The sequence below is a fragment of the Hipposideros armiger genome, unplaced genomic scaffold (genome assembly GCF_001890085.2).
Source record: "Hipposideros armiger isolate ML-2016 unplaced genomic scaffold, ASM189008v1 scaffold_6, whole genome shotgun sequence".
Taxonomy (NCBI): Eukaryota; Metazoa; Chordata; class Mammalia; order Chiroptera; family Hipposideridae; genus Hipposideros; species Hipposideros armiger.
This window is the reverse complement of record NW_017731356.1, coordinates 3,665,950-3,688,187: the sequence shown is the minus strand read 5'-3', so window position 1 is coordinate 3,688,187 and position 22,238 is coordinate 3,665,950. Positions and strand designations below refer to the sequence as shown.

General features: G+C 42.4%; 1 protein-coding gene across 7 annotated transcripts in view; it reads right to left on the bottom strand.

Annotated features, from left to right (window-relative positions):
* Positions 1-22,238, bottom strand: part of DNM3 (dynamin 3) — a 425,435-nt gene that overhangs the window by 231,328 nt on the left and 171,869 nt on the right. For 4 of the 7 annotated variants that reach the window (XM_019648014.1, XM_019647977.1, XM_019647989.1 and 1 more), the window contains exons 13-14: positions 21,171-21,222; positions 20,296-20,325 (exon numbers count right to left, since the gene is read on the bottom strand). In XM_019648014.1, the coding sequence (XP_019503559.1) occupies positions 20,296-20,325; positions 21,171-21,222 (82 nt within the window). The remainder of the gene's footprint in view (positions 1-20,295; positions 20,326-21,170; positions 21,223-22,238) is intronic. The other 3 variants (XM_019647999.1, XM_019648023.1, XM_019648033.1) reach the window with 1 other exon arrangement.

The window sequence follows — 22,238 nt, the reverse complement described above, 5'->3', positions numbered from 1 at the left end:
CTTTTGCCAAATGCAGAAACCTTGAACACAATGGTAAGAGCAGCAACGAGAAGAGGGGGAGAGACCAGCCCTGTTCCCAGCGTCCTCGCCAGCTCCCTCCGTGCTATAAGTCAAGCCTTTCGGGGCTGGCAAAATCTGTATGTTAGGGCTAAGTTTGGACCTCAACATCTGGCCAGCACACTTGGTCATAAAATGAATACACAGACAAGAAATAAAATGATGAGGCGGGAAAAGTGCATGTGGAAAAGTTCTAGTGTGGCCAAGACTTTGGGTCTTGAACTTCATTTGTGAGCAGGGCGTTTTGACCTTGGCCTTGCTTATGGGGGACCATGTAAGGTTTTCTCAGCTCTGCAGCTGGCTTTTAATTGCTGCAGCCTGGGGGAGGGGGAGTTTATAAACCACAGACCGTTTGGTATTTTCATCTTGGGAGATGATGAACGCTTATACATAGGCTGAATCCATAGATGAGTAGCTGCTTCTATAAGGGTTGACACAGCACGGGGCGTACACAGCTAAACACTGCTGAGCTGAATGGGCCCCAAAAAGGCACCGGCCAGGCTGGTCACTACGCTGGTCACTACCTTTGTAAGCATAAGCATCCACCCGCAGGATACAGCTTGTCCTGGAATGAGCTGGCAGAGGTTTTTCTAAGCCAGAGTACCTGAGGCAAGGTTTCAGCGATAGGGGAAGAAGTCTCCATATACAGGCTGGTAGGCCTTGGGAGGGAGAACTGTGTTCCTTTTAAATTCTAAGGCAGCTGAGGTCCCTAAGTATCACAGAGCACTCTCGAGGTTCTGGCTGTAATTTGTTAGGGCGAAGCCCAGGTAGGAGCTAGGAAGGGTTCGTTTAGCTGCCCTCAGCGCTGTCCAGTACTCCTGGACCAGGGCATGGTTAGCAGAGAGCTAACCTTAACTCATGTGGCTGATGTGCAGACTCAAGGGTCACCCCCATCCCGGCACATGAACTCAAGCTGGCTCTGGATTAATTATATAGGAGAGAGAACATTTTCTTACAAGACCCAGGCTTCTTAGATCAAGAAGTTACGTAACAAGGGGCAGGAAGAGAAACACAAAGTCAAAGGAACGAAAAATTATGAGGTTTGGAATATGCTACACGGGAGAGAAAGTAGCTCAAATAAGACCTAGTGACCAGGCTGCCGCCCATGCAAATTCCCCAACTGAGAGAGACAGCAGTGTTTCAAGCATTCTCTAAGACGGCTTTCCCCTTGCGTGGCAAAATTGTCCTCTTAGGAAGACATTTCTCCCAATAAATGCAGCTTCACAGACAACTAGAAGAAACAGATAGCCTGGTAGGGCTAAACGTGGGAAGGTTTTCTCCAGCCACCCTCTCTCATTCAAGTCCCCTGAATGTCAGCTACAGCCAGTGGCTGCTGCTAGGAAAGGGTCCAGGACATAAACATAACCTGGGACAAGTGCTTTAAAGGCAGTGAGTCCATGTGTCTTATTAAATGTGTTTGATGTACGGGGTTATCTTTTGTGCCTCACTCTTTATTTATGAAGTCAGGAACACAAGAGTCCATTTCAACTCCAGAAACACGCAAGGAATAACCCACTCGTCCTCATGGAGGCCAGCTCAGGGCACAACTGCTGAGGGAACCCCAACTCCACCTGGGAAGCCGACCCTCTTTGGCTGAGGCTGAGAGAGTAAGAATCGGAGATTTAATTTCATGTTCCTAGTGTAAGTGCCTTAGACTTTGCAAATTCCTTAGGGAATGTGACCTTTGGGCATTAGTTTCTGGGAGCTTCACAGTAGGAGGGGGTCATAGTCACATTGAGGACATGGCTATTTCGTTGACATTCATTGCTGAGTGTAATCTATTAGGCTATATTAATGATGGCATTCGATCACTGCAGGATCTCTCATAGGCTATGGAAACAATATGGCTGGATATAACCTGAGACAATAAATAACATAAGGAGGAAACATATAACGTTGGTACAGACTGGCCTTAGAGTGGATTTTACTGGTGCACTGTTTGGACCCACTCCAGAGCCTTGTATCCAACAGTGGTTCTAGGAAAATGCCCCAAAGAGCCACAATTAGCTTTGGAGGAGTGACTTCAAGAAGGTAGGAGCGGGACTTGTCGATCTCTTCCTCCAAATGGGGCTAGCCATAACCCTGGTTAGCCAATGGCTTAACCATTAAACCCAATGGAGCAAAAGGTGGAGGGAGGCTGAGAATATTGCCAAGGGGTGGGGAGGGGGAGAGAGGCACTTCCATGGCTTCTTCGCTCATTCGACCCAGAAGGAGCAAAGAGACTTCCGGGATGGGTAAATCTAGAAGGTTAAATAGGGAAGTATAGTCCAGGCCATTCTCTCCCCAGTTCTCTCCCTCTTCATCTTGGAAGCTAGCCTGCCCACAGAGGGCACAGGGAGGAAGAGGGTCGTGCCTGCAGTTTTGAGGGACTCGTGTTCAAGGGCATGTCTCACCTCAGACTCCAGATAAGCCAGTCAAGCAGTCCTTAGGAACGCCTGTGGTGGACCAGGCACTGGGCCAGGGGCCCTGCCCCTCTGATTACAAATGGGGCACCATACCGGTGCCCAGTGGGCTGACACACATAAAAAATAGACTTTCTCATCTGATGACTGGGATAAAGAAGCTGTGAAAACAAGCAAATAAAGTGAAGCATCACTAAAGGGATTTAAAGAATAATCAAATTAAGACACAAAATCATCAAATATTTGATGAAATATTGTTTGTTTGGTTTTTCCAAGACTCTACAAAATACTACGATGAATGACTTGGCTAAGTGACATCTGTGTGTTTGGATGTTCTTTTCATGGTTTTAACTTTCAAGGAAATCAGAGCACAGACTTTCAGAAGCAGAATAGTCCTAGCTAAGAATGCCATTTGACTCCATTTCTAGGAATTCAAGGATAATAACAGCAACTATTAGCATTTACTAAACACTGCTCTGAGCTGGGCATGGTGCTAAGAGCTCCAGGCATATTTTCTTTTAATCCAAATGATAATCCTACGAGGGAGGTAGCATGTTCCTTATGTGACAGATGAGGAAACTGCAATCAGGCTTGTTTCATGGCCAAGGCCATGCTTGGAACCAGCAAGCCTTTCTCATAGGAAAGGAGGCACTGTCTAACGTTCTGCTCCACTCTGCAGAGCACACGCAGACGATTCAGCCTCTGGGCACTTGAATAAAATGAAATCTCTATGGTGGTCGGGTTTCAGAGGCCCAGCCCTTCAACCCATGATACATACAAGCATGCTGGTTATGGTATTGTTTCTAACAGCAAGCAATTGGACTCAATGTATGAATATTTGCCTAACTGGAAATTGGTTAACCGATTATGCTATAATCCTCTGATGTGTTAAATTAAGCTGAGCAAAAACAGCTAATCCATGATGTGAGAAAATGTTTTTTTGTGTGAGGAAGTGCAAATTCTGGGCAGCATCTAGAGCAGCGGTTCTCAATCTGTGGGTCGTGACCCCTTTGGGGATCGAACGACCCTTTCACAGGGGTCACCTAAGACCATCGGAAAACAAAAAGATATTTACATTATGATTCATAACAGTAGCAAAATTACAGTTATAGAGTAGCAATGAAATAATTTTATGGTTGGGGGTCACCACAACATGAGGAACTGTATTAAGGGGTCACAGCATTAGGAAGGTTGAGAACCGCTGATCTAGAGCCAGGCTGTCTGAGATGGCCTCCTAGTTGGAAGGCTAGCTGGGTGACTCTCTAGGCCTCAATTTCCTTCTACATGACATGGAATCATAACACCCAACTGTTGTGAGAATCATGGGTTCATAAATATAAAGCATTTATATCAGTACCTATTAGTTTTATTCTATCTGGTGCTACTTCAGTTATATTTGTTAATGTAAGGATAGAAGAAGACTACAATGTATACCAGAATGTTAACTGTAATTGAAAACTAGCAGCAAGCTATAAAGTTATATTCCCCCCTCTTTTAATTTTCCTGCAATAGTCACACTATTAAAAATACAAGATGCCATCACATTATTGCTTGTTTAAAACAATTTCTCATGATTGCCTTCAGTGGGTAATGAACAGAGCATGTCAGAAAACTGAGGCAGACTACAAATAACTCAGTAGTGAAATAACCCTACAGCACCACGGAAAGAGAAATAATGCTGGAATATTAGTGGGAATTGCCAGCATGGAAGAAGCTTGACTACGTTAAATAAGGAGCTGACGTGACTCAGTGACAACATATTAACAGGGCGCCATAAAAGCTGATTGGAATTAAGGAACAGATATTTAATATTCATACCAAATCCCCTTTGCATTTGGAGACACGGCTACCAAAAAGATAATGACTTTCTAAAAACACTGGCATGAGTTTAAATCATAACCGTGTAAATAAAATTTTGTAAGTTAAGCAGAACTCCAAGTTAATTGTTTTATGAAATAACCTCACTACATAGCCCCAACCACAAATTTTCGGGGGGGAGGGAGGGTGGGGGGGAACTGCCCAAATCTCTACGTCTACTTTTATGGAGCCTCCTTCGTCTTCCATCCATTCTGTCCCCTCAGAGCACCTGAAATCTCTCCCCATTGAGTCTTGCTTCCAGAACATTAGCCCGTGCCCACATAATGGGCGCACTGTTCACGCCTCCGCGGCTCATGAGGCTATTAGATTACCTTGATTCTCAAAATTCCTCAAGAATTCCTTCCCTTCTCATTGCTTCCAGAATTTTCCCAGCTGCCTGCTCGTGCATTGTTTCTGCCACATGCACAACGATTTCTGAACAGCTCGCTGCGAGGGAGCTGTTTATTCTCAGGGTTTGCTCACCTAAACCTCTACAGGATCCGGGCCATTAACTATGATGAAAATCAGGGCCCTGCTTTACACTTTTTTTCCTGCGTATCTTTTCCATGTGCAGAGCTGCCTTTGAAGTTAATGGGAGCGCTCCATGTGGAAGACATTCCAAATGATACAAAACAGAGTGAGAACCGAGTCTGTCATCTATTTCTCACATTCAAGGACGAAAATACACACATACACAGGAAAAGATGCCTCATAATTAGCAAGGTCTGAGTAGAGTTTGGACATTTTACTGAAAGCAATTCAGACAGAGTCTTTAAAGGGGGAGAGGGAGGAAGCACCTTAGTAAATATTTATTAGTTCACTGAATAGAAAATTAGTGAGTACCTAATCTGGGTCAGGCAGCAGAAAGGAGGACTTGAAAAAATAAAAATAAACAAACACAACAAACAAACAAAACCAGGCACACACAGTCCCTGAGCCTCATGGAGCTTACAGACCACGGGGGGAACAGATGCCAGCAAAGACACAAATATTAATAAATGTACAAATATTAATAAATTACAGCTGTGTTTGGTGCTGCCAAGAAGTGGATCAGGACACAGAGAACTCTGACCTGTGGAGGAAGAAGAGGCGTGCTTGAAGATTTCAGCACTTGCACTAGAATCTGAAGGGGGTGGGGTGGGAGTGGGGAGTGGGATGGCCACAGCACAGAAAGCAAGAGTGGCCTCATGCAAGACAGTCCTGGGGAGGAGGGAAACCATGCTTGGCTGTGTAATTTATCTGAAGAAATTTGCTCTTTATCCTGAGATGAATGGAAAGCTTTGAAGTGTTTAGAGTAGGGCCGCAACATAAGATTTCCATCATGAAAAGTTCCTATCTAGCTCTGGCTTGGCGACGAGATGAGAGAGAGGAAGAAGGATGCAGGGGGATCAGAGAGAGTCCCAAGGGCAGAATCCTAAGTCATGGGCGATGATAGCTTTGACAAGACTGGTAAAAACTGCCATACAGGCAAGTGGACAGATTGGAGGAATACTCAGGAAGAAATCCAATGTGACAGTTAAAGATTGGAGATGGAAGATGAGAGAGATGGAGGTGTGAAGGATGGCTCCCAAGGTTTCGTTTCTGAAACGCGACAGACTGTGGAAGCAAACTCACTGCGAGAGAATAGGAGAGCTGAGACCAAAGAGGGAGTAAGTCATGAGTCCTGTATGGGCATGGTAAGATGTGAACATGTGAGCTAAACCAGTGGCTATAGAGAAGTCTCAATCACATAGACAGATTTGTGAGCTGTTGATTCTGGGAGGGATTGAAACCATAGGTATGAAAAAAATGACATAAAGTGGGAGTCTGAGTGAGAAGAGAGGAGGACCTAGGCCTGAGCTTTGAAGGCAGCCAACGTGTAATGGCTGGGAGGAGAAAACAGAATACCGCATTCACAGAAGTCAGCAGAAGAGAATGTTTTAATGAGACAAATGGATTGAAAAGGTCAAATGCCACTGTGAGGGAAAGCAGGATTCAAAGTAAAAAATTATTCACTGGTTTGGGTAACATGGTGATTATTGAGGAGATAACATTCAAGACATTTAGCTAGTATGGCTTGAGCCTGACCAATCTGAAGGGGTGTGGGGGTCGCAGTGCTAGAATGGGGTACGGGAGGCCCCCTTCTGTACCAGACTTTAGCCTTTAATTTCTGGATAAGGGAGAGGTTGGGGGAACTCTGAGAGGAGCCTTAGCATCTCTGATGGCACGCAGGCAATTGGGGGAGCAGCCGGTTATAACTGGTGTGAAAGCATTCAGTGTCTGAACAATCATTGTGGCTCCACTGATGTGAACTAGCTGCACGACCCAGCCAGGCACTGTTTCTGGGGCTTGATGGGCAGGGGAAGCAGCCATGTTGGAACGAGCAGGTAACAGAGCTGAAGGTCTCCCATGCAACTCTGATTCCAAATGATGAATCAATATCTTCACAGCATCTTCCAGATGCCAAGCACACAACAAAACAAAGAATCAGCCAATGAAGAACACAAGGATTGGAGAACCCGTTTGAGAGACGTTCCTAGAAGTTTGGGCCCATCAAGGCAAGCAACAAGGTGTGTTCTCACACAGTCATTCGGGATAGAGTGTTTTGAAGAACAAAGCACCTAACACACTGACGTATACAAAACAGCCATTCAAAAATGGAAGCTATTGTTATGTTATGATTATTTTTAAAATCAGAGATGCCAGGGAGTGATGCGTAGAAGTGTAAACACATGCAGCAGTTTCCCGGGATCATAACATGCTAAGAAAAGAACGGAGTCAATCTATGACACTGTTTAATGAATAATAAAGAAGCTCCCGGAGACCATCTGGGCCTCTCCCTTCCCTGAACATTTATTTTGCTCACTATCTGAATTCAGCACTTACATCATCTTGCTCTGAATTACTCGCAATTGTGTTCGCTCTGCTCCCACTTTCCCAATAAGATTATATAGCCTGCTCCAAAGCACGGACAGCTTGTCTGTCGCTTCTGCCATTTACTAGAATTGGGGCAAGTTACTTAATCTAACCAACCTTCAGTTTGTTTTTTTCATCCAAGAATTAGAGCTCATAGTCCCAACTCAAATAGATGTCGTGAGGATGAAGGGAGAGACTGTTCTACAGTCTCCGTAGAACGCCTGGCATCTGGTAACATCCGAAAAAGGGGAGACGTTATCACCAACTAGAGACCACGCTCCTACGGAAGGCTTATACTTTTCCTACGTTACACGTTAGTCAATATGCTATTGACTGATGATTTACAACGGCTGGAAGGCATGGGCAGTGCAAACACCAAGGGCTTTTTGTACACGTGTAGCAGGCACGCTATAATCAGAACGTCTGGGAGACATCTACTGAGTACAGGTCAAGGATGACGGAGGAAGAACCCTCCCATCTCAGGTGACAGTAGCACCTGCTGGAGTCCAAGCACAACCCATACCTGGGTGGTTAGCGCTAAATGTTAATCAAGTTTCCGTCTGTTTCATTATAAGACTGGAATTTACTACGCTCAGATTCACATTTCAGAGCTGTATGTCATCACTTTTCTGGTGACATATTTAGGTGGGAGACTTGAATGGACAACTCTGAGTAACAAGCACAGTTACTCAATTTTCTTCCCCCTCTGGATGACAAAAAAGTAACGTTCAAAGGTAATCAGCAGCTTTAATATATTCTAGATGTTCCCTTCTGAATGTTAACATCACAGCTCATAAGTCATAATTTTTTAGGTCATTTACATGGCTGGCCGTTAACGTCCAGATTTTAAGATAGGTCACTCTTTCTTTCATTCAACAGTTATTTTCTGGACGCCTATTATAAGCAAATTCTACATTGGATGCAGTGAAAACAGGAACTACTGTCCCCGATCTCAGGCAAGCAGGGGAGAAAACCCATTTACAGGGAGATACACAAACGCCGAGCGAGAAAGGTGCATGTTCTTCTGGGAACACACAGTGGAGGGCTGAACAGAGTGTAGAAGCCAGGGAAAGCACTCCCAAGGGAGTGATATAGTTAAACTGAGGAAAATGAGACGATGTTCACGCAAAAATGAAAAAGAAGACATTCCAGGCACAGGAAGGAGCCCATTAGAAGCCCCAGCAGGGGAAGAGCGTGGACCAGTGACTGAGCCGCTGCTGCTGGCCCATGTGGCAAGAGGAGGAGCCAGAAGCAGGCAGGGAATGGATAATGGAGGTTAAAATCTGTGCGTGGTCCTACAGGTGAAGAAGTGCTTTTGAGTGGTGGTGAGCAAGGGAGTGACATGTTCAGACTTTTTCCATTTGTTTGCATCAACACAAAACAAAAGGAAACCCTATTGGATGTTTCACTTGTTTGTCATTTCAGCATCAAGTTTTAGGAGAGACTGATGGGTTCTGGTTAAGGTAAGTATTTGGATTATTTGTGAGTGTGAATCACCCATATTCTCCCTGCCCTCATGGAGGCTAATTGAAAATCGATGGTAACTCAAGCTACTCTGTGAGGAAACTTAATAAAATGAGGTATGCAACAGAGGAAATACTGATTTCTACTGAAAGCTAAAGAACCCATAAGGTACAGGCATTCTGGTTTCTGATGGGAAACGGAGAGGCCCTGGTAAATATCAGTCATCCAGAGCAGCTATTTTGCTTAATCTCGTAAACTAGTTGCAGATGTTGGCTCCCACAGCTAGGCTTTGCATCTGTAATTTTTAAATTGACTCATTTTTCTAGAACCTGACTCCGTATGCACCGGAAATCGGGGACATGAATTATGAGCTTCAGGAAGAGAAGCACAAGACATGCCAGCAGTGACAGAGATGATATTGGGAGCAGTGGTCAAGCTCTGGGTACAGGATGAGCGAAGGATGACACGGTTCCTTCCTCCAGGACATGGAGCCTGCAACAGACATTTGAAAACGAAACCCCGCCACTGATGCAGCAAACAAGAGGAAGTCATTTATAGATAGTTGAGTTCTCAAAAACAAATCCCCCTTTTCCTTTTCCCCTCCTCCACTTGACAGCAGGTCAACAGGAAGACCAGAGTTGCTGGGGAAGGAAAAGCTTTTTCAAGAGAAAAAACAAAAAACAAAAAACTGAGAACACAAATGTATGCTGAAAATGTCTTACCTTAATTAAGAAGATCGTATGTAGTAGACTGGGGCAGGAAACAATAAAATGACTTGCTAGTAAACTAATGTTTTAGTTATAATAGCATTTTCCCATAAAAGGCATTTATAAAACATCAATAGACTCAAATGAAAACCTTGAAGAGCGGCTAGAGGTGGTAAACTCCATAGATAAAGAATTCATATTCTACTGCAAACAAAGAACAATCACAGGCATCAGAAATGGAATTATGATGATGGCCGAATTTCATATTCCTATTTGTATTTCCCAAGCTCGTGTTCATTTTTATACACCATTTCCAAATACTGATCCATCCAGACAATATAAATGGCCACGCATAGAATAATCTACCCACAGGGGCTATTCATCACAGGCTGAGAGTGCAAATAACCTCACCAGGAATCAGGACAAAAAACGTCGGCCAATTGTTTGGCAAGGCAAGAGCACAGTGCAGAACTCCAAGGAACATAGGTTCAATTAGGAAACCAGGACACTCATTTCCTGGAGAAGGAACATTCATCACCCAGAATGCAGCCTAATGGAATTCCCTGAGGTGGGGAACAGTTTAGTTGCTAAATCAAAGAGATTTCCTAGTAACTTTGGGGGTAAGATATTGTATTCCTTTGTTTAGCTAACGCGTTCACAGTTTAAGAGATCATCTCCGATAAGTTTTACTTATTTTCTCCACTTAGATAATTAGGAAATATATAGAGCTAGGCAAAGAGACCACATTGGTCTTTCCAGAATCTTTCATATAAACCTGAGACCAGCATTAACTCTTTCCAGCTACCAGGATTACTGCAATTAATTCATAAGGACAATAGGTACCATTCAAAATTATTATTAATTTTCTTAGATGAGAAAAACGGTGGTGTGAACATAAGAGCAGACTGACTTTTTCCCTAGGAGATGCAGCTAAAGTAAATAAGGATGAACTGTCATGATGCCTGCAACTTACTTTCAAATAGTACACACATACACGCGCGCGCTCTACAGATACAGCAAACATGGCCGCAAGTTAACCTCTGTTAAATCTAGGTGGTGAGTACGCAGGCATTCACAATCCTATCCTTCTAGCTCTTCTGTATATTTGACACTTTTCATAATAAAAAGTTGGAGTAAAATCCCAGCCCCATCACATGCTATGGAGTAAATGTGAGAAAGTCACTTTAAGGCTGTGACTCTCCATTCCTTAGTCATCAAAGGGGACATGCTAACCAAACACTTCATAAAGCTCTTGAAAGTACTCAGTGAGACAATCCATGCAGAAATCTTGGTTTTAATATTTGGACACTAAAAGCACTCAATACACACTAAATATTAGCATCATCAGAAGACAGTAAACTGAACTGCTCTTAAAAAAAAAAAAAGAAAGAAAAAAGGAGAGTTATGCCATGTTGGTGCTGAAATTTGCTCTGGCCTTTTGCATAATACAAACTATACATGAAAAACTAACATGCATTATTAAACCTACGTTCACTGATTTCATGTACAGATGGAATTTCAACATAAAAAAATCGCAATCTTCTTTCCGTGCAAACTACTCTTGAGGATAAGTTAATGTCATTCCACAGAAGCTATGGGGGACCTGCTCATTGAAATGTCTGGAAACAGAAGAAATTAGACTTCGCAAAGGGGTGGGGGGCGTAGGGCAAAGAGTTTTGAACTGACATGTACGTAGAGCTGCTCTCTGGGAAATCTGAGACCTAAGATTAGAAGATACATACTTTGGGGCGAAAAAAAATAAGATTGTCCTCAAACAGGAGTATCCCATTACAAAACATAATTTTTAAAAATTATGATAAAATGGCCCAGCAATTTATGCTAATGCCGGGATTAATGCTGTGATGTTTGGGGACCTTGACAATGAGACTCAAGATAAAGCAGTGAGTCTGGGGTGATGTTGAGAATGGAGCCCTCCCCACCAATTGACAAGGTCAACATGGGCTTTCTTTTCTATGAATATCTATCTCAGGACATTCTCCATGAAATATCTTAAGAATGTAAGGATGTCTCCATATTCTGAGGATCCTGGGCTGAATATCCTGACTCAGGAAAAGTTCTGGAATGTTACTGCCCCTGCCCGGTAGGAAAGCATTCGTGCTTTAGTGACAGAAACTGCAATCTGCCTCGGTCGTGGTGAATTGGGGACATACTTCTGTTGGGTGGGTTTCATGTCAATGTGGGAAGCAATGGACACAAGTAACGAAAGAGCTCTATTGGAAGTACATACAAGAATTTCTCTGCTTCCACTTATTTCTGCTTTCACTTTGATAGTGAACCAGCGGCATCCTTTCAAAAGTACGTTCTGGTATGGACAGGATCACTGATAAGAAAGCCCAGGGCACCTTTGTATGCAAGCAGGTTTCATCATTTGTCCTTTGCTGATCCCTTAAGCTGCTAAACTCAAAGGACCGGGGTTCTCTCAGTATAACAAGGAAAGAAATGAGTATCTCTGCACTGGACTCTCAGCATGTGAACTGCTGGTGAGACCCCAGCCAGGCCAACAGCTGAAAGCCCTCTGCTGCTCTTGACATGCCACTTGGTAACTTCGTTGAATGTCACCATCTTCTTAAGGCTCCCATGGAATACTCACTCCCCTGGCTCTCAACCAACAGCCCAGCCTCGGATTTGATCAAGCACATTGAGATCATCAGGAAAGAGGCAAACAATATTCTTTTCTCCTCGGTGTCTGTGACATTTTCCTTTCAGTAGGAATTTTAATAGTACTGCGTATTCATTCATTGCATTTTTCACTTATTCATTTGTAAATACATTTGTTTCTTTTTATCAAGAATAACTTTATTTCATAAGTAGAATATACTAATTTTAAACTAAATAAGAGGAAAACTAATTCAATGGTGAAAGAATCACCTCCTCATGACCAAATGAGGTTTATAATAGAAAAGGAAGAACGGTTAGTAAATCTATCAGTATAATACATTACATAATTTGTTCAATACGTGACACCATGATCATCTCAATGAAATTCAGTACTGGGGATTCAGGTACTCACATCTCGAGTTACTGGGCCTATAACTGATTCCGCTGTTTTGGAAAAACCAGAATCAACACAAATTCCTTAGGAAAATGGTACATCTATGCTATGGGATATACAGAAACACAATGTACCGGTAAAAGAAGTTTTGTCATCTTTGGTTTGTGTACTTACGTGGAATGATCTCCAAGGCAGGTCATTAAATGGATAAAGGAAGTTCAACTTCAAATGTATTTACTGAGCAGCTACTATTTACCAGGTTCCAGATGCTACAGACACATCAAGGAACAAAAGAGACAAAAAGTCTTTGGCTTTGTGGCGCTTACAACTGTGGTGTAAAATATATATAATATGGGGCCGCTTTTATTTTTGTAAATCACAAAGCACGTGTCTCTGTGTGTATGTGTGCTGTGCGTGTGTGTGTGCCTGTGTTTGGGTGTGCGTGGGTGCCTGCATCCACTCTGAATGATAACAGCGGTTATACCTGTGGAGGTGAGTGGGATTGCTTAAGAGTCAAGGCTATCTTTACTGCATCATTAATTATTTCACAAGGAACATGTATTCGTGTAGTTCTTGTGTAACAAATGGAAATGATAGCTCCAAAGGCACACATTATATTGAAACTTTGTGCAAAATAAGCTGTGGAGCACATGTAAGGGAAGGACTGAAGCAAGAACTCCAGAAAACTGGAGGGGAGATTTCTGCTTTCTTACAGTAATGGCTCTGTCCTGTCCAGGGCTTTAAAAGTCCCTGTGGCCAAAGGACTACAAGCCGGCAAGGGTGACCTTAGAGCTGCCTGACATAAGAGCTGCAGCAGATGAAGGCGACCCATCCAGGAGCAAGCTGCTGGGGTTCCCCAGGCCTGGAATCAGGGGTGGTCAGGGATGCAGTGTGTGTGTGTGTGTCTGTGTGAGTGTGCGTGTGAGTGAGAGTGTGTGTGTGTGTATCAGTGTGTGTGTGTGTGTGTGAGTGTGTGATGTGTGTGAGCGTGAGTGTGTGTGAATGTCTGTGTGTGTGTGAATGTCTGTGTGTCTGTGTGTGAGTGCGTGTGTGTGTGCGTGTGTGCGCGAGTGTGTGTGTGAAAGTGAGTGTGAGTGTCTGTGTATGTGTGTGTGAGTGTGTGTGTGTGAGTGTGTGAATGTGTGTGAGTGCATGTGTGTGCGTGAGTGTGTGTGAGAGTGAGTGTGTGTGAGTCTGGGTGTGTGTGAGTGAGTGTGTGAGTGAATGTGTGTCTGTGTGTGTGTGTGAGCGTGTGTGAGTGTGTGTGAATGTGTGTGTGTGCGTGTGTGTATGTGTGAGTGAGTGTGAGTGTGAGAGTGAGTGTGTGTGTCTGTGTGTGTGTATGTGAGTGCATGTGTGTGCGCGTGTCTGTGCGCGAGTGTGTGTGTGTGAGTGTGTGTGTGTGTGTGTGTGTGTGTGTGTGTGTGCGCGCGCGCGTGTGAGTGTTGGGGGTGGAGGGAGGTCTACCAGCCACCCCTGTAAAGTCCCTCTACCACCTCCATGGCTATGCAGGAAGGAAGGGGGGAAACTTCTGCCCTGAGATGCAGGGTGGAGATTAAAAAAGTGCAGATTAAAACAGTGGGAGCTACTCACTCATCCAGGACCAAGGAAATGATATAATCCCCATGTCCATAAACATTGAAAATAGTTATGCACAGGAAGACACCAAGGTGTCATTTACGTGTTAATTCGGGGGGACCTACAGATTTAAAATTACAGTGGTTAACAAAAAAATAGTGGGAGAAACTAAAAATTTTAATGTTATAAAAATTCCAGGGGACTCCAGTCCTACAGGCACTTAACTTACTCGTAATCAGACACATCACACTTTCTGAGAAAAAGGCAGGCAAAGACAGGAAAAGAGACAGAGGGAGGGAAAGAGGGGCACAGGGAGGGGGGAAGGTTGGCTGTGCGACAGCAGGAGGCAGACAGGCCGGAGGAGAAGCCCTGCGTTTGCCCCGTGGCCTTCCCTGGTGAACAAGACCAGGCTCCCACCACCCAGGAAAGATCCCTGCTGAAGGGTGGGACATTCTGTCTATTGCAGCGATTTTTCAAGATAATTGTGAGTACATGGGATTTTTCTCCTCATTGATTTTAAGCCCTGAATCCTCAATTAAGATGTAACTCGGCTGTAAAACTCCAGTAAACACATCTGTGTGTTTGTTTTCTGGACAGAATAGAGTAAGTGCTGTTCCAAATAGAAGTCTAGATTTAGAAGATGCAGAACAAATAAGCAGGCCGTACAGTTCACTAAGCGTAGCTCTCATGGACGCCGCTCTCTGTCTAGTTTGTTAAAATAAAGACTGCAGTATTTTAGAATCTATTGATCAGCCCCTCTGGAGATGATTTTCATAGAAGGAAGGTGTAACAAGAAAACACGTGCAAACAGCTACTGTAGTTTCTCATTGTTAACCAGTGCTTTGGCCTGAATGTTTGCATTCTCCCAAAATGTGTATGCTGAAACCCTAATCCTGAGAGAGATGACATTAGGAGGTGGGGCCTCTAGGAGGTAATTAGGATTCAATGAGGTCACAAGGGTGAAGCTGCCATGATGGAATTAATACCCTTATTAAAAAAGGAGATGGGGGTAGGGCGTGTCTCGGTGTCTCTGTCTGTCTGTCTCTCTCTCTTTCTCTCTGTATGTGTGTGTGCACCAAGGAAGTCATATGAGGCCCCCACTAATAACCCAACCACCTTGGAATTCTGATCTCGGGTTTACAAGCCTCCAGAACCATGAGAAATAAATGTTTGCTGAGTAACCTAGTCTACAGTATTCTGTCACAGCAGCCCTAACTGAGTAAAACAAGTTCATTCTATTCGGAATCTAACAGCTTTTGATTAAGAAAAAAATAATAAAGTAATAAGTAAATAAAAAAGAACATCAGTTGGATTTAAGCAATGTGACTTGCCACGATAGGGGTTTCATTAAATCTGGCTACCTTGAAGATCAATAGAGGGGTGGATGAAAAATTTATTCAATTCTTCCTACAAATAATGTTTTTTAAAGCACTTTTAATTAAAAGAACTTGGAAACGAACAGCTGACTAGCTCTAAAAATGTAGCACATCTACTTAAAAATATATGTTAAACTACTTATTAGAATATTGGGGTGAGGGGCATTTTTCTTATTCTGTATTCAGAAAGCTGCCCTCAAAATGAATCCATGAACCATGACTGGAGATGCAGATTTCATTGCTGCTTTGTATTATAGCAGCCTTCCCACTTCCAAGGTGGAAAACGACTCAATTAGAAAACAAAAGCAATTATTTTACTATGTTTCTTAAAGTCGAACAACATAATACAAATATATAACAGCCACAATCATAGCACTTTCTGCCAGTGAGGTCCTGTTCTGAGAACCTAATTTAACATCTCATTTAGTGCTTATGAAGCAGATACTATTATTATCAGACTATTACAGACTAGAAACCTGAGGAGCAAGGAGGTGAATTACTTGCTCCTGTTCCGACAGTGGCTTCACAGCTCCAGCTCTGAAGAACCATTGCACTGTATTACCACTCAACTTAGTAAAGTCAATGTAATTTTCTTTAGAAATGAAAGAAAGAGGAGAGGGAAGTGGGGGAAAAGGTTGGAGAATGAATTGGAAAAATCATTAAATGTAATCAGTAAATGAAACATAGGGTTTTAATGATGAGTTACTAAGTTACTAATCATGTTATATTCCTTTAAGACAACATATATAGATTCTTATTATCCAAAATAAATTGTTCTAAAGACAAACGCTGCTCAAAAAGTACCTGCAGCCATCACCTGTGATACACCACCTGCAGTGTCCATTCTCTCTTCTTCCAACAACACCTCTGACTTTCAGGTGGAAAGGAGCCCACCCCCATTTTCAGGCCATGCGATCTGGCCAAGCCAATCAGTACATCTCATTCTCTGGCCACAGTGATTGGTTCAGGAATGAGCACATGACCCAAGCCTGTCCAATCAGAGTGGCCCTCAGTTTTTCCATACACTCATTTGTTTCTGCTGGATTCAAACTAGAAAGGAAATCTCCTGGGGACTGATGGCTGCCATGCTGTAACTATTGTGGGCCCACAAATGGAGCCAACAGCAAAGAAGCAGAACCAAAATATGGAAAGTTTGTCCAGTTCATTGTGGTCCATCAAACCAATTCATCTTGACAATGAACCATGAGTAAAACAGTGTTGAACTCTATCCATGAAATGTTAGATTCTGTAAACTAACAAATTTGCTTTTTTCCAATGTTGTTTAAGTTGAATTTTTCTGAAATGTAGGTCTGAAAGAATCCTGATATAGATATCAGAACCAGAAAGTCATGCGAGGGTGGAGTTTAAGAGCGACAGACTCTTAAACTCCAGGGATGTTTGTTACTTGGTTGACCTTTCCTAATGTCCTAATACAACAATCAAAATCATTCACATTAGATTATACAGTTTTTATTTCAACCTGTCTCTCTGCAAAACTTTAACTCATCCGCTCTCCTGACCTTACATGTTGCCTCCCTAGAAAGACCCCAGCTCAGGGTATCAATTTCTTTGTCTGCTTTCTCAGCTTTTTGCTACCTGCCAGCTGTAGAGTAGAAGAGCAATTCACAAGACCAAGAAAACTGGTGCTGCCTTAGTCTGCAGCACTGCACAGGACCTCATACCAGTCCAACTTTCTAACAACTCCCCCCACTGTTTCTTGAGCTCCTGGAAACTCTAATCTTATTGGACAATTCCCTCCTTGAAATGTTCTCTTCCATTGGCATTCCACTGCTCTCCAAGTATTCCTACCTCTCTCATCACTTCTTAGACTCGTTTTCATTTCCTCCTTCCCAACTCTTCTTTCTCCATCATCCTTTAAATCCCATACTTTCCTCTATGCTCTCATCCTCTGGAGGTGATCTCATATGCCTCCATGGCTTCAGCTACCAGGAATATACACTGATAACCATAAAACTTTTATCTTGGGCTGGCCGAGTGGCGCGATGGTTAAGAACTGGCTTGGGTCGCCAGAGGACCCCGGTTTGGATCCCACATATGAGGTCCAGTGACACTGCCCTCCACAGCTAAGATGCTGAACAGCAGCTCAACCTGGAGCTGGGCTGCTGTGAGTTGCCAGCGACGGCGTAGGCTGCAGCCCCTGTGGTAGTGGGTTGCCATGGGCTACCGTGTGTAGCCAGCAGCCAGCGTGAGCGGCCGTCCAGAAGCCGGCGACTGATCTGCCTTGCCCAGGAAGAGTGCAATGATGGTGCCAACTTAGGCCAGTGAAGCGACGTCCTCCACAACTAGACTGAACAACAAAAAACGACAGCAACTTGTCTGTTCCCCTTCCCCCAATTCCCCAGCGCTGTTCCCATCCCCCCAATTCCCCAATAAAAATCTTTAAAAAAAACAACAACAATAGATAATAGTAAGATACTGGGGAGGGAGGGTGACTTTAAATCCAAGTGTCGGCCAGGCTCTTGCACCAATGCCGTTTCAGCGAGACCTGGAGGACCAGAAGGAGCTGGCCTTGAAAAAGGAGGCCAACTTCAGCTTACTTACTTACCATCATCTGCGCTGGGCTGTGAGCTCCCTGAGGACAGGGCCCCTGATTTATTCATCATTCTATTGTATTACAAATACCTACCACAGTTTTGGGCACTCACGGGTTTTGAAGACACATTTGATGAGTGAAGGGTTGCATAAAGTTTAAGTTTAAATTTTTAGTCAGATCAACTTGACCATAATTGTGTGGTCACATATTTTTGTACATTTGTAGACATAAATTCGTAAAACCTCTAAGCAGACAAGTTTCTAGGCAGCCAAAATTCTAAATTTCGAGGCAGACAAAAGTGAATGGGATTTAGACTTCAAAGAGGAGCTTTGCTTTCCTCAAATCCTTCTAAAATATTTTAGTACAGATCCTGTACAGCAACCTCTGACAACCAGGAGCTTTAAAAGGGTATCAGGATGGATGAACCACTGGCTAGGACACTGTGGGATATTTCAGCCCACCAACCACAAAAGCCATGGACATCAGTCGGCAGGCTGGACGCCACGGCTCCCTGGCTGGGAGCCTCTTCATAAGGCGAGAGCTGTTTTAAAACAAACTCAAATCAACATCGGATATTCAGATTCATAAAGAAAATGGTTGCAAGTCATTGTGGTTCATGTCTGCTAAGCAGAGAAAAAACAATAAAGGATTCCTTAAACTATATTGATTGCATTAATGATTGGATTTGATTCCGGAAAATAAGCTATTCGGGTTCATAATCCCTTCCTGGCAAATTAAAAAGTGTTTTTTAAAACAAATCTGGCAGCAAAACCTGACTTGACATGAAAACATTTATATCTTTCATTTAATTTATCTGGTGTGACTATTCCTTTGGTTTCACTACAGAAATAGAACGTGTTTAATTACAGGGTGCTGCCTCTGACTCCACAGAAATATTGGGTAACATACAATAGACGCAATGTATTGTTTTTCTACAATCCAAAAAATTCTGACCTTCAAGGCACATCTGGACCCAAAAGTTTTGGATAAAGTGTCTGCATCTTATTATAGCACTCCCCCAATTGTATTATCTTGAGTTATAAAACATCCATAATGTGTGGGCTTTGAAGTGCTCAGCAAAAGTCAAGTCACAGAAACGCATTAGCATGATTTGAGCATTTGGAAGTGATGTAATTGAAAACTGGCTCAGAGTTTCCTTGCAGATCTGACTTGCAGTCCGCATTTATGCTGCTTTTCCAATGAGTATCCACTTCCCTGAGCTAGAGATGCATCTGAGCCTGTGGAAGTTTTATAAGTCAGTCCTGTACAACACACCCAGCCTGAATCGGGGCATTGCAATCTTTTGAATAATTTGCTGTAGCTTCCAATTTTCCAAACCGCTTCATCATTCTAGTTTTACAGCTTTTATAATTTTCTTATACTTTATCATGTTTCTCCCCAAAGTTTCAAGCAGCAGCACCAACCGGCTGGGGGCAAGTTCTCTACTCTTTACAGTGCACACACCCAGGACCAGCTGCAAACCGCATTACGTATATTACTTCTGATCTTCACATCACCCTGTAGAGATAAGTTTCTATTCTTCCCATCCCACAATTGAGCAAGCGCAGGCTCTCTTTGTCCAAGGCCACATGGCTACAAAGTGACAGAGCACAACTGGAACCCAGGGATGTCTAGCGCCAAAGTCTGTTTCTTCCAAAACACCATGCTCCAATCTCATTCTCAATGTGTGCATGTTGGAAGGAACACTTTGAGGCTGCTGCATCCTTGGTAGCAATGAGAGTGTAACTGTTTTTCAAAAAACTGACTATGCTGGTTATTTGACTGTGTCTTTACACTTTTCATAAAATGAAGATGTGGTATCTGGTTTTAAAAGATTCAACTCTAAAGCCATGTGAAATATCAGTCGATGTCATTTTTGTTTTGGTATTTTAAATAAATAAATACAAGTAATTGTCATCGGGGAGGCTTATCAACAAATATGATAAAACCAGATGTTCAATAGTCACCCACCTTTTAGAAGTGTCATCTACATTTATTGAAAATATTATCATACAAGGGAAAGAGAAAGGTTTACACCAAAGAACAACATAGCGTAAAAGGACAGAGATGGAGATCATTAATGATTTTAATTATTTTAAGGCCCATGAAAATTAGGGAAATATCAAAGCACCCACGATGTTAAGGGTTTATTACTACAGCAGTTTAGAGTTTACTAGTTCAAACCTTTCAATCACAGCAAGTTATTAGCAGTGAAGGGATGAACCTTCTTAAAAGAATTTTTATGTCGATGATAAGGTGTTATGAACAAGACAATCTAAGTTTAAAAAAATTAGTAGCAAGCGCTAGTTGAGTTAATCAGTTAAAGACAAACTGTGCCCTTGGGAAGCTAAATGAAAAAGCAACAGTAAAGCTTACAGAACTTAGCTCGTACAATTTGCCTTGAAGGCGGAAGATTGGTTCCCTGAAATAGCAAAGAATTATATGCTTTAGTCCAGAAAAAAAATTTTTTAAATAAAGTCTGTTATTACCTCTTCTCCTTTCAAAACAATGGAAAAAAAAATCTAGAGCAGAGGTTTCAATTTGTTCAATAATTGTACCTCTGAATTTAAAAAAAACAAAAACAAAAACCCTATAAAGTCATCATTGTTTTGACTTGAAAAGAAATAACAAAGCAAATATTCATTATCACATAAAACATAAAAGAAACAGCAAACTGTCGGAGTTAATGCAATCTCTGTAGAGCGCTATTAGTCAGAGACAGCGGGTCAGCCCAAAACACAAAACCTCAAAAGATCAGATCGGTCTTAGGAATCAACATCTGTATTAACCAACAGGAATTTGGCGTGGCAGAGACTCAATCCAACAACTGCCCTCTTTATGAGCTGTCCCTTCACTGTTACCAAGCTGTGCAAATGTGTGAACTAGTCAGCAGCACCAGAAAGCTCATGCAACTACTCACCGTATTTTAATCAGGAACTGACTCACAGATTGGATGTTAAATCAAATTTACAGGTAATGTAAGCAAGCAAAGTAGGGCACCAGGAGTCAAGTTTGAAAAGCAGTGCAAATAGCAGAAAAGTGATTTAAAAGAAATCAATAGAGTTAACTGCATAATATAGCAAAAATAGAATAAAAAAGAAAATGCAATTCACTCTAAAAACTTAAAAGAGCCAAAACAAAACAGAAAGCTGCATTTCCAGCAAAATTTGCACATGATTAATTTGCATTAAAAAAAATAGTCAATCAAGCGATTTAGTTCAAATTCTCTGGGGCAGGCATGCACTGATTCTTTTAAACAATTCCTACCTGATTTCCAATTGTGTTTTTCTTGTGAACCTGACTGCTCCTCTGCTGGGCACTGGGAAAAGGAAAGGAGAGCTGCACTGAAGAAACTCATGAGACTTTTTTCTGAACAAGTAACAGATAGTAAAACATATACAGGATTTAAAAATATATCAATAACTGAGGCAGAGCTGATATAGAAAAAAAAATCCAGGTCAGTTTAATTCTGGAAGCAAAACTAACTCAGTGGAGCTCCTAGTACCAATTAGCAATCACAAACCAAAAATATAATAACAAGAAAAGCTGCAATGCTGAATCAATAACAATATGAGTCAGTGCCAGCATCTGTGATGGCCCGAAGGTATACAGAAGAGTTGTACTAAAAATCAACAGTCAACAGTTGTTAAGTATATGCCATGTTCTAAGTGCTTTGCAGATACTAGTGATTTTAATGTTACTACTATGATTCTTCTCATTTTACATGGAGAGACTTGAGTCACAGAGAAGCTAAATGGATTTCCCAAAGTTACTCAGCTAATAAGTGGTGGTACCAAGGAGTCTGAATCCAGGTCCCATACTCTTTGTGATTTTATCCAATCTCACTGCTTTGAATTCCACTATATTCAGACAGCTCCCATCCTGCATTTCCAGCTTGGCCCTGTCTCACCAAGTCTAGACTCGTAGGTTTTTTGACAACTCAACATCTTTACCTGGGTGTCCAATGGGCATCTCAAACCTCATATGCCAAAACTGCATCATAATCTCTCCCCTAAAACCTGTCATGCCTAGTCGTCCCCTTCTTCATTTGTGGCAATTCCCTATTTTTCCAAGTGCTTATCCCCAAATCCTTGATTCCTCTTTCTCTCACACTCCACAGCCAATCATCAACAGATGCTATTGATTCTACTCCTTAAAATGTGCTTAAAATTCAGTGTCTTTTTACCATTTCCATTGCTGCTACTTTGGTCCAAGCCACCGTTAACTCTCACTTGGATTCTTGCGATCACACTAGTTCCCCTACCATCTATTCTCAACATAGAAACCAGAGTGGTCCTTTTTAAAAGGGGGTCCTGTCACTCTGCTGCTCAAAAC